General features: G+C 57.2%; 1 protein-coding gene across 3 annotated transcripts in view; it reads right to left on the bottom strand.

The window, feature by feature from the left end:
• The window catches only part of PPP2R2C (protein phosphatase 2 regulatory subunit Bgamma), a 138555-nt gene that overhangs the window by 3569 nt on the left and 122838 nt on the right, over positions 1–12148 (bottom strand). For all 3 annotated transcript variants that reach the window (XM_067736833.1, XM_067736835.1, XM_067736834.1), the window contains exon 8: positions 7156–7247. In XM_067736833.1, coding sequence (XP_067592934.1) covers positions 7156–7247 — 92 coding nt within the window. The remainder of the gene's footprint in view (positions 1–7155; positions 7248–12148) is intronic.

Here is a 12148-nt window from a genome sequence, read left to right as displayed (position 1 = left end):
CCTGGTTCCTGAAACTGCTCAAGGAGAGGGGTCTCCCCAGCAGAGGGAAGAGGGTAGAGTGGCATCCGTCTCCTAATGTGATTGATACAGCACTTTGTTTCCTTTCTCACTGATAAGTCTGCCCCTCCTACCTCTGATCCTTCACAGAAAGGACTTTTCACTTGGCTTGGGGCCTGGCAAGTCTGGGCCAGGAACCCCGTTTAGGTTCCGGCCCACAAGCAGCTGCCTGCCCAGGCTGTGCGGTTCCTGGAGATGGCCGTGTGCCCGTGAGGCCAGCCTCCCACCAGAGCCACAATCTGCACGTTAGTGCTTGGCGCCACCCCCCTCGACACCCAAACTGCTCTCCCTGACCTTGTGTTCAGAGATGGATGGGTAGGTATTTGGGGGCAATGAGGATGGAAAGCCCCTTCTATAAAGTGGCTCTTCTGCAGATGTTCCGGGGGCGGCCAGGCGGAAGGGGGTGAGGCCCACTCGGGCCCCAGCAGGGGGCAGAGGGCACGTGCCAACTGGGTGGTAGGAGAGGCGCTCCATAGAAAGACTGTTCGCAAATGTTCTGGAAGGTTCTAAGGGAACACAGGGAAAGTGCTGTGCCCTGGGACTGGCACATTTGGAGGTTTTGAAACTACCCCGAGGCCTGAGAGGGAAGGGGAGGGAGGAGTCACAGGAAAGAGAGAGAGAGAGACAGAGCCAGAGAGGTCTGTGTGAAGGGGGCTGTCCTCTGAAGGGAGCTGTGCCCAAAGGGACACAGTCAGCCAAGACGACAGGAAACAAGGGGGAATAAACGCTCCGGCCTCTCTCTCCACCCTCAGTCTCCTTCTAGGGTCCTCAGTGGTTAAACCCGGCCAGAAGCCAGCGGGCACGGAGGCCTGTGGATGCAGCCCATGGGGTCGGCCTCCAGGTATAGTCTCTGTGGAGGAGGGTGGAGATGGGAGCTGGAGGGGCAAGTGGGGACCCCTCCGGGCTCACCTGGCAGCGCTAATCGCCGGTGGGCCAGCAGCGCCTGCCTGTGCCTCTACCTCTCCGGCAGAGGCGGGGCGGTGGGGGTGGGGAGGCTCCCGGCGCAGATGTGTCTTGTCTGAGTCCCCAGGGCCTGGCTTGGCCACCTATGTGGGAAGTGGTCCTTGAAAGAAGACAACCCCTGGCAGCAGCGGACAGGAACAGACCAAGCAGAGCCGCCCAGCCCCCATGCCCCGGGGACGACGAAAACTCAGTAAATGCTTCGTAAACCAAATGCACCGAAGGGCCAGAAGCTTCTCTCATTCACTGCCAGACCTGCAGGTTCAGAAGGTACCTGCCCCCAGTAGGGGCTCACTAAGTATCTGATGAACGAATGAATGAATGAATGAACGAGTGAATGGATCACTGAATGCCGGGGCAGGGTCACACACAGTCACAGCCACCCTCGGAAGACTTAGGAAGGCACGAAACAAGCTGCGTGGCCACCCCCCTGCACAGGGACAGGGGACAGGCCAGGGGTGAGTGGAGGGGGCTTCTCGGACGCTATCTGGGGAGGGGTGGCACGTGGCAGTCAAAGGGTTCTGCCTTTTAAGAGGTTTGTGTAATCCCCGGAGGTGAAGGGCGGGTGGTGGAGAACTCTAACGCGCTTTCTGGCTCTAGTCTCTTCTGTTCTGAAACCTTAACTGCTGTGAACAGACCCGAGTGCTGCAGATGAAATGACATGCTGCGGAGGTGCTGGGTGGGCGTGAGGCGCCCCCGAGCGCTGCTGGCGGGGGGTAGTGGGCTGGGGGACAGTGCCCTCTGCTCCCTCCTTCCCAAAGAAGCCCCCTCCTCTCCTCAGAGGTCAGCTCACGCCAGGGAAGGCTGGGTTGGCTCTGATGTCGCCTAAGTTATGGCCCGTGAGACTTCACGACAGTGCCACCACCCATGCGTCACTGGAGCCCGAGCCCAGGTCTCTCGGGGCTGCCCTGGGGCTGCTGTGTGTGCCAGCGGCTTCTCCTCGGGGTCCAGGCGTGATGACCCTTCCCTGGGTCATCACCGGAGTGCAGCGGCTCAGCCAGCCAAGGGTCGCCCTTGTTTGGGCCAGAAGACAGGGAGGAGGGCGGGGTGAGGTTGGGCCTCCGAGAGGCTGGGGGTGGGGTCAGAGGGGCCATCCTGCCAGCCAGCGCCCAAGTGTCCCAAGGCCAGGGGATGGGCGGGGGGGGGGAGCAGGGGGTGCTGCAGGGACAGGGCTCGTCACATTGACCTTGGCCTTCCCACACAGCCCGGGAGGTGACACCGGGGAACCACTCCCCGGGTCTGCACTCTCCGCTGCCCTTCTTCCCGCCTCTCAGACACAGCAGGGCTGCAGGGGCGAGAGGAGGGCAGGTGAGCAGGTGGCAGCGACCAAGGGCCACTGTGGGTGCGGGGAAGCCGCACCCGAGTCTTCGTGTTCAGGAGAGGCAGTGGGGCTGCGAGCACGGGCATGCAGGGCCGGACAGAGGCCTGGAGCCCCTTCTGCAAGGTGAGCGAGGAGGACCCCGAGGCAGGGAGCGGGAGGGTGCACTGGGCTAGCTGCCAGCGTGCGTGTGCGTGCGTGCGTGTGTCTGTGTGTGTGTCTGCGTGTGCACGCCCTGCCGAGGGACTCCTCAGGCCTCGGGGGTCGGGGGTGACCAGTGGGGATGAACTCTGACCTCCCGACTCGGGGCAGCAAGCCCACCAGGCCTGTCTGGTTCAGCAGACAAGAGGGGGACCTGCCTGGGACCCCGCCAGACGCCCCCTGTCCCTCCCACAGCTGGCGTGCACTGGTGTCAGGCTCTGCATCAGGGCGGGTCACGGGGTGGGCCCCCGGCACTGGGGCCCAGGCACAGGAGGTCAGTGCCGATGGAGGCAGGGGGGCCGAGCTTCATGATGAGGGGACTCCTGCTTTTGGTCCTTCCTGATCGCCCGCTCTGCCTGGCCCTGGGACACTGGGTGACACTGGGATGACACTGCTAAGCCAGCAGCAAGAGAAGGTGGATTCTCTCCTTCTTCCACCCCTCCCTCATCTCCCCTCTCCTTGCGATGTCCCTCACCCCCACCCTATGAGGTGGTCCTCCCAGAGCCTGCAAAGGAGGAGGGTGGCCTGCAGGGGCACAGACCCACCTAGAAGCTCTTAAAACCCATACCAGCCCCGCCCGGGGTGGGCTCAGCAGCCTGGGGGTAGGTGCAGCACGTTGGATGGGGGAATCAGAGAGTCCCAAGGGCCAAGGCCTCCCTTCCCTGGGCCCAGAGCAGCTGCTGTGGAGCAGAAAGGGTGGAGCTCACCAGCTCAGACTGGGGTCAGGAGCCGGGCAGGAGGCCCTGATGCTGGGTGACCTGGGGAAGACAGGGAAGGAAGCCTTTCTCTCTCCACCAGCTTTACTCGGGCCTAAAAGGCAAAGGCAAAGGCACACTCCACAAGCACATGCAGTGCGGACAGTGCTTGGGTCGGGTCAGCCACCTGGGTCCAGATCCCAGCTCTGCCCCTGACATGCTTCCTAGCTCCCCGTGCAGTTTTCCCATCTATAAAATGGGGCGAGGGACCCCAGCCCCTGGTGAGAATGGACTAGATAACAAGGTAAAACACTTAGAACAGTGCTGAGCTCAGTAAATCCCACCTCCTGTTATGTATTAAATGCCAACAGGTATTTCTGAATTCTAACCATCCGTGTGGCCTGAAGCCCCACCCACCTGTCTGACTGGGAGCCCAAGACTAGGGAAGCAGAAGGAGAGGGTAGGTGACGGATTCCCAGAGAAGGAATCTGCATGCCCAGGGGCCCGACCAGGGGGGCCTCGCCCCCTCCCTCCCTGCTGGCAGGGGCGAGAGAAGAGAGAAGGCAGCCCTCCCGCCACCCATTTCTCTAGGGAACAGTTCACAGAACCCAGTGGGTGCTTTCACACAACACCCATCCTTCTCCTGAGCCATCAGGGGAAGGGAGAGTGAGATCATTAAAGTTACTTGTAACCCACACAGCTGCTAATCCTCCTTCCATTTGGCTGCGGGATCCAGCTGACACCTCTGGGGGAGGGGAGGGAGCCCCACCACACCTGCAGGGAGGGGTCTCTCTCACCTCGGAACACCAGGTCCCAGCACCCTGCAAACCACACTGGGACAGAATGGCCCATTGCTCCCATTCTTAGGTGTTCTCTAACATTCTAGAAGGTTCTTTTAACAGGTCCTGGCTGCCCTTGTCCCCAGGCTCTCTTCTTTCCACTGGGGAAAGGCTCCTGCCCCATCCCTGTGGTTCTGGAGAGTGTGACAATCATGGTGCTCTACTGCCCCCTGCTGGCCAACTGTGGCATGCAATAAATCATGTCCATGCTGATTGGCTCAAAAGTGAGCATGTGACTCAAACAAAGCCAATCAGATCCTTCCACGAGAATTTTCCATATACCTAGAAGGGTGATTGTGGGCTGGGAGGACAATGGAAGGGGGACTATTTGGGGTCACCATCCCGAATAGCAAGGGGGAGCCATCTGTAATAGGAGAGGATGAGGCTAGTGTTTAAGAAGAAGCAGGGAGGCTCAGAGATGGGAGTGGACAGAGAGGAGATGGCCCCAAAGGTACAGCATGAGCCCTGGGGTAGCCTTGCTGGAACTTCTCAGAACACGCTTAGGCTTATCTGATTCCTGCAACTGGAAGATACTTGGTTGACACAAATACCTTCTTCCCAGGCAGAACAGATCAAGGGGAGCTTCCTAGAAGAGGTGGCATTTGAGGTGGGTCTTGGTGGCTCTGCAGGGTTCTTTCAGACAAGACAAACAACAGACCGGCGTGTGCAAATCATCGGACCATCCGCTGCCAATATGGAGCCATGGCCTTGCCAGGAGTTTCACATACGGCGTCTTATCCTCAAAGCAGCCCTTGAAAGTCCTGATTTATTAGAACTACTTTCCAGGTGAGCAGACTCAGAGAAGTCAGGTGGCTTATTGAAGCATGCAGCTGGAGAGTGGTGGAGCACGGTCTGGAAATCGAGGGTGTCTGACCCCCAAACCGCTGCCCTTTCCTCGCCCCCAGGCTGCCTATCTAAGTCTTGCTAGAGTTGGGTAAGGGGCGCTGTGAGGGTTATCCGATGTCCACCCGCTCTGTCCTGCTACCTATACAACTGGCATGCTGGAAGCTTCCCGTTAACACGAGAAGGACAGAAAACGCTGAGCTGAGGGATTCAGAAGGTTTGTTTTGGTTTTCAAGGGTGGGGGCCCTGGAGGGCAGCACTTGATTCTCCCCTTTGCCTCTGAGCTCCTGGAAGGCTGGGACCAAGCTTTATTTACCTTGGGATCCTCCTCTATGGGGCTTGCTGGGCTCACGGGATGCTTGTGTTGAAGTGGAAGGAGGTGGCATGCCCCTATGCCTTCCAGAAGGTCAACAACCACTGACAGGACACTCCTGAGGCCCCAGGTGAGGGGCTCAGGATGGGCTGAGCTACAGTCCCACTCCCAGGGACACCTCAACCAGTGGGGAAGGCAAACAGAGGCAAGATGAAAACATGTAATAAATGCAAAGACACAGAAGGAAAACCCAGGAGGCTGGGGGTGTCAAGATGCAGAGGACACTGAGGGCTTCCTGGAGGAGGTGGCCTTGAGTTGAGTCAGTAAAGTGAGGTGACAGCAGGGGTGAGCCAGGTGCAGTGTGGTCAGGGTTCCAGGGGGTGGGAATAGAGCGGGTTGTGAAGGAAGGTGCAGGGACTACCAGGGCTGGGGTGGCTGGCATGTAAAGTGCATGGCAGTGAGAGGCAGGACAGCAGCTCCAGGCTGGGTACCCGAAAGCCAGGAAGAGAAGGCGGCTCCAGTCTCTGGAAGCCCAGCATGCCCGTTCATGGACGCCCCCTGGTGGTGATGTGAAGGAAAGGCGGGCAGTGGTCACAACCACTGGGAGCCCAACACATAAAGACAGAAAGACAGGCAGACAGACAGACAGACAGACACGCAGTAGTACTGGAATCCCCTTTTCGCTGTCTTCTCAGATTCTAATAGACTCCCCAGCCCCAGCCCTACTGCCGGTAATCCCTGGGGAACCCCCAGTGTGTCAGCCTGGGGGCAGGCCCCTGGAGGGAGTGCCGTGGGTCCCCTCTGACCCCGCTGCATCAGCCCAGTCTCAGGCCAGGACCTCCACCTGGCTTTCTAAGTGTCCTTCAGCGGACCCCCTGTGCCCACCATACTGGTCCCTGAGAGCACTGTCCACTTGGAGACTCCTGAGCCCCAGGATGCTGGCAGAAGCTCTAGGGGATCCTCCACTCCTGGACACAGCAGCTCGACCCCCCTTGGGTCCCCACCCATCTTCCCTGGCGGTCCCGGTGGGTCTGTGCTCACAGCCACACAGGGTGGTAGCACAGAAGCTCTCACACGACCATGGCAGTGCCAGCCACACTCAGAACTCGGGGACAGCCCAGCCTGCTCCTGGCCGGACACGCAGGACTGACGGGGTCCACGTGGACGGACACGCCCCGGGATGGCACCTGAGTCGAAGGCTGCCGGCTCTCACTCCGCGCCTTCTCCCTCGCCAAACCCGCTCCACTTGTGAAGTGTGACGGGCGACAGGCCGATATCCTGGCCAGAGTGCTTTTCAGCCCTGCAAGGTCTGGTCACCTGGGTCCCTGCCCTGGGCCTTCCCTGTCCACACTCGCCCTGGGCTGAGCCAGGTGATGGGGAAGCAGGAACTCAGGTCAGGCTCAGAGCAATTTCCCAGGTGGGTGGGGCTGTGAGAGGCGGCTACACCTGTGGAAGCCCCCAGCCGCAAAAGGTGCAGCAGCTCTGCCATGCTCCCCGGAGCCCAGTGGGCCTGAAGCTACAACCATGATGGCCGGAGGAGGGTGGAGGCGGGTGTAGACCGGTGGCTAAAGCCCTCCCCGCCTCGGGGCTCCAGCACCTGAACAGCCCTCAGTCCTGACAACCTGGGGAAGGGGCTGCACGGTGAGGGACCCGGAATTGACTAAAGATGTTTCCACTACCACTCAGGAGAACAGGGCTCCACGTGGATGTTAGGTATAGTTTCAGAACATGAAGTTTCCTTTCTGCCCTTGAATCTGAGAGCTGAGAGCTCGAACCTGCTACAAGAAAGACTGGGCCTCCTTGGAACACCTTGATTCCTCAGGCTTGATAACAGTTAGTCCCCCTGACACATCCCGCCCAGGTCACCAGCCGGCCCTGCAGAGTGGAAGGTCCCTAGTTAGGTGGGTGGGGTCCAAGGTCTGAGGTTACCTGTCGCTCCCATTCCAGGCGCATTCGAACTTGTCAAAAATGCAGTCGTTCTCATACAGGGAACAGAGCTTGCTCCGAAGGTAATCGTGGACCTGGTGAGAGAAGGGGACGGGGTGAGCCGAGGGGGGCACCCCGACAGTCCTGGCCCCCCTCCACGAGGAGGGTCTCACTGAGCAGGCCTGTGCCCTCTGGGGTCTGGACGGCATTCCCAGCTCAGCCCTGCTCATCGGGAAGGGTCCATAGCCTGGCACACAGCCGACCCCTGAGCTGTGGCCAGAGAGGGGACCAAATCCTGGCTTTGCTCCTCCCTGGCTGTGTGACCCTGGACAGTGACCTCACCCTCTCTGAGCCTTGGTTTATTCATCCTTAAAGTGATAAGAGCACTCACCTCATGGGCTATTCCAGGATCAAATGTAAGTGACTATTTGGTATAGGGTCATGTCCTCTGAGGACAAGTGGTCACCGTGAGCACATTGGCGACCATCATGGAGAAAAGGGGAAGGAGAATTCACATAGGCCTCTCAAGCATGATCTCGGCAGACGCCACCTGTCCTGTTTTATAGATGAGGCACTGAAGCTCAGAGGTTAAGTAACTGGCCCAAAGTCACACAGCGTACGAGTGGAAGGCCAGGATCCTCTCCCAGGGTTACCAGACACCACAGGAGAGAGGCTGATGCCCCATGACCTGCGTCCATCTGACTGTAGCCCCATCCCACAAGCTCTATAACCACAGGGCCTCCTGGGTGCCAGCTCTCTTCGGGGACAGGGCCCTGCCCTCTGGGTGGCGGAAGGGGCAGGTAAATGGGTAACATGAAGCCTGAACTCCCGGCTCTGCCCCTTTGTGACCCAGGGGAGTCACTTAGCTGCTATGAGCCTCAGGTTTCCCGTCTGAAAAGCAGGTCATGAGATTCCCCCTGCTGGAGAAGCGCATGAGGGTTCAGGGCAACGACCATGGGGCAAAGCACCAGGGAGGTGTTTGCGACCCCGATTAACTATGGAGGGATGGAGAGAAAGAAGTGTCCAACTCCTGCTGGGCAGTGACATTGGCCACAAACCAAGGGTCAAGTGCAGGGAGGGGTGTGGAAGAAAAAGGGGTTTTTTATCCTTTTCCGTCGGGGAACCTCTTATTCATCTTTAAAAAGCCATCTTTAGAGGAGGTCTCCTCCTCTGGCAGCCTCCCTGGATTCCCCCAGGCTGAACTTCTCTCTCTGAGTCCTCAGAGCGTCAAGTACACCTGAGGCTCCTGCCCTGACTTAGCGTGTGTTTATATTGACCCCGCAGCCTGGGAGGTTCTTAACACAGGACTTCCTCAGGCCTCGGATGGCATGCCCCTCCCCAGAGAGGGCTCCCTGCCCGCCCTGCCCGCGAAGCTTGCTCCACTGCCCTTCTCTTCCCACTCAACCTGCACTCCTGCTTTATTTTTATTTTTGGGCCCTGCCTCACAGCTTATGGGATCTTAGTTCCCCAGTGAGGGATTGAACTCGGGCCCTCGGCAGTGAAAGTGCTGAGTCCTAACCACTGGACTACCAGGGAACTCCCCGCACTACTGTTTTAAATTCTGTCCATATGCTGACATCACCCAGATGTTTCTCTCCAGCCAGGACCTCTCTCCCCAAAGCCCACACTGGACCGTCCAGACCCCTCGAGGCTGGTGAACCCTGGTCCCTCTACCGTCCCCCATCCTTTCTGGACAAAGGTACAAAGGCCACAGGTGACAGCATGCTTCCACACACGTCTTGTCTCTCATACCCACACTCAGCCTGTCCAGGATCCAAAGCAATCCGGAGCCCAGTCCCTTCTCACCACATCTGTCCTACGTTGCCACCCTGCTCCAAGCACCACCACCCAGCTTATTGCAAACGACTTCTGGCTACTCTCCCTGTGTCTGCCTACACCCCAATCCCCAGCCCTGGTTTATCTTACAGGCAGCAGAGGGATCCCTTTGAAACCAAGCTGAATCACGTCATGCCTCTGCTCAAAACCCTCCGGTGCACACAAGTCCCCCCGGTCACCTCTCTGACCTCAGGCTCCTCTTCTCTCCCATATGTTCACTCTGCTCCAGCTGGCTCCTCACCATTTCTTTTTTTTGGCCATGCCGTGCGGCATGTGGGATCTTAGTTCCCTGACCAGGGATTGAACCAGTGCCCCCTGCATTGGAAGCGCAGTCTTAACCACTGGACCTCCAGGGAAGTCTCTCCTCACCATTTCTTGAGCGCACTAACCATGTTCCTGCCTCAGGACCTTTGCACTTGCTCTTCCCTCCTCTGGGAACACCCTCCCTGTAGAGGGCTCCTGCCCTTATTTCCCCTAGGCTTCAGCATCCCTATTTTCTCTGCCTCAGCCCCTGGTTTGTCACTCTTTTGGAAGCTTGTGATTATTTCACCTATTTGCTAGGTTTCTGGTCATCTTCCCTGCTGAAACGGATGCCCCTCTAGGCAGGACTTACTTGTCTTGTTCCCTAACAATTTCCCAGTGGGATGCACAGGGCCTGGCACATCACAGGACCTCAATACATTTTTTAAAAATAAATGAGTGGGGTTAGAGGCAACTGGAGATGGTGGGGCTGGGCTCCCCAGGTGGGCCACCTGTCTGAAGAAATAGCAGGGCCCTCCCCCAGCTGTTTCCCTTTCTCCACTCTGCTTCCTCAAAAGCCCTCAGCGGCTCTCATGTGGTGTGTGTCTGTGGCTAGAGGTCTCCTAGCCCATGGCCACAGCAGGTTCAGGTTCACTGTGTTCCTGTCATCTGGGACCCTTGAGGGTGAGGTCACGGCTCCTCCCTTCTTCTGAGCCCAGGGTCTAGTGGGGCACAAAGCACCAGCCCGGTATGTGTACGACTAAGATGAATAGGGATAAACGGTGCCTGAGGTCATTTCTGGACACAGATTGTTAAGATGCTCGTGTTCACCCCTCCAGGTTGGCACGTTTGTGTGTGCTCGTTGCACTCAACGCAGCCTCACTGATGCACTCGTCCAAACACACGTGCTGTTCTCTCCCGCATACTGAGTGCCTCCTGCCCTCTGGTGGCAGGGTGAGGAAGGGTGTTGACTATGGAGTAAGAAAGACCAACCTAAGGTCGGCTGCTTGCTACTCTACCACCACAGATATGCCATTTAACTCAATTTTCTCCAAATAAAATGGGATAGAGAGAACACTGTCCCCACCGTCCGGGACAGCTGGGAGGCTTAGAAGAGGAAAAGCGTGCCAAGGTCTTATGTCAATGAAGCACATGCTAAGGCTCACTTAACACCCATCCCTACCCTTTTCTCCCTGTCTTCTTCAACCACAGAGGCTGTAAACCTACTAATTTTTCCAGCCTGGTCATGGGCCTGTTCTAGCCAATGAGTTGTAAGAGGTCTTCTCAGGAGTGTTCTGGGAAAATTTTTGTGTTCATAATAAAACATACCACAGATCCAAACAGCACAGCCTTTCACACTTCCTCCTTTCCTGAATGGATGGTCAACATAGTTCCTGGAGTTGTGGCAGCCATTTTGCCACCATGAGGTATCAAACATGAAGGTAGAAAACCAACACTCAAACAATAGTGAACTAAATCACAGAAGTGGCTACTGGGACACTGGGCAGGTCACAAAGCCACTAAGTATTCTAGGATACTCCAGGCTTCCTGTGAAGGGAGAAAAGCCCCTATCTATTCAGTACTGCAAGTCAGCCAAACACAATTCTGTTTTACACAATTTCTAGCATCTAACAGCTAAAAAATGTTAGTTATGTTGGTTTTACATAAAGATTACTATTTTAGAATCAATAGGTCAGCTGGGCCAGAAGCCAAGCACCCAGCTTTGGACCTGGTCCTCCAGAGCAGTGATTCTCCCACTTTATTGGGTCCTCACGTGCTTTGGGAATCTGAAGGCTCTGGACCCTCTCCCCACAAAATGCTCACATTGAACACTGCACCTAGCTTCAGGGTCTGGGGGCTTTTGCTGACACCAGGGACACGAAAGGCTGAGGGGCCTCAGAGGGCTGGACACAGTCATGTCCCTGGGCAGGCTCTGGGAAGGGCATGCTCTGGGAAGGTGCCGGAACAGTTAGTCCCACAGGCCTGAGCAGGGGTTAAGTCATTCCCGCCCCAGTCTCTGACCCCTCCCATTCCCAAGGGTAGAGGAGGGGCTGACCCCTTCCTGGGAAGTGCAGTGGGAGCTGGAGGCCTGCAGTGAACACAAGTGGCTAACAAAGGGGCCCTTTCACGAATCCGTCATCCCGAGGAAGCTGAGGGACGGGGCAAGGGCACCGGAGCCGCCCCAGACGTCCCTGTGGGTGTGGAGATGCCAGAAGCACACGTGTCCCAGGTCAGGCTCTGAGTACCCCGTCTTCCCCTCTGAGCTCTGTGCCCCTTCCCAGTGGGGGCCCTCCGCCTCCCAGGACACAGCCCTCCCCCAGTCCTTGGCAGGAAAGGAAGACAGGGAAGGGCGCTGTGCAGCTCCCGTTTGGGCCCTGAAGCTGTCACTGCCCAACTGTAAGGCAGCTCCCCATATCCTAAGCTCTCAGTATCCCAGGTTCCCTTCCTGTCAAGTGGGGCTGATATCACCCCATTCACAGGGCCAGTAAGGAATAGAGGAGAAAAATATATGTGGCACTCTGTGTGCACCCAATACTTGGTGACACTATGAGGGTTTGGCTGGGTTTTCTGCGGGGGGGGGGGTGTACTGTTTTCCCACTCACATCTGTACAACCAAATCCTACTCATCCTACAAGGTCCAGCACAAATGTCACCTCCTTCAAGAAGCCTCCCAGACTGCCCCAGCTAAAGACATAACTGGCGCAGCCTTAAAACAGTCCCATATTTCCGCCAAATTTTAACATCACATGAATTTTGTTTTCTATTCCCTAATATATATGGATGAATCATAACAGAAAAATAATAAATGACTTTCCAGGAAGGTGTCCCATGCTTCATCCTGTATGCCTGGCTGTAAAAGTCTGCACTGAGGATTTAGAAATGTACCACGCTCCCATTTCACCACTGTATCACTAGCTAA

The sequence above is a fragment of the Pseudorca crassidens genome, chromosome 4 (assembly GCF_039906515.1).
Source record: "Pseudorca crassidens isolate mPseCra1 chromosome 4, mPseCra1.hap1, whole genome shotgun sequence".
Taxonomy (NCBI): Eukaryota; Metazoa; Chordata; class Mammalia; order Artiodactyla; family Delphinidae; genus Pseudorca; species Pseudorca crassidens.
The sequence above is the reverse complement of the archived record's forward strand: the minus strand, read 5'-3'. Positions and strand labels throughout refer to the sequence as shown.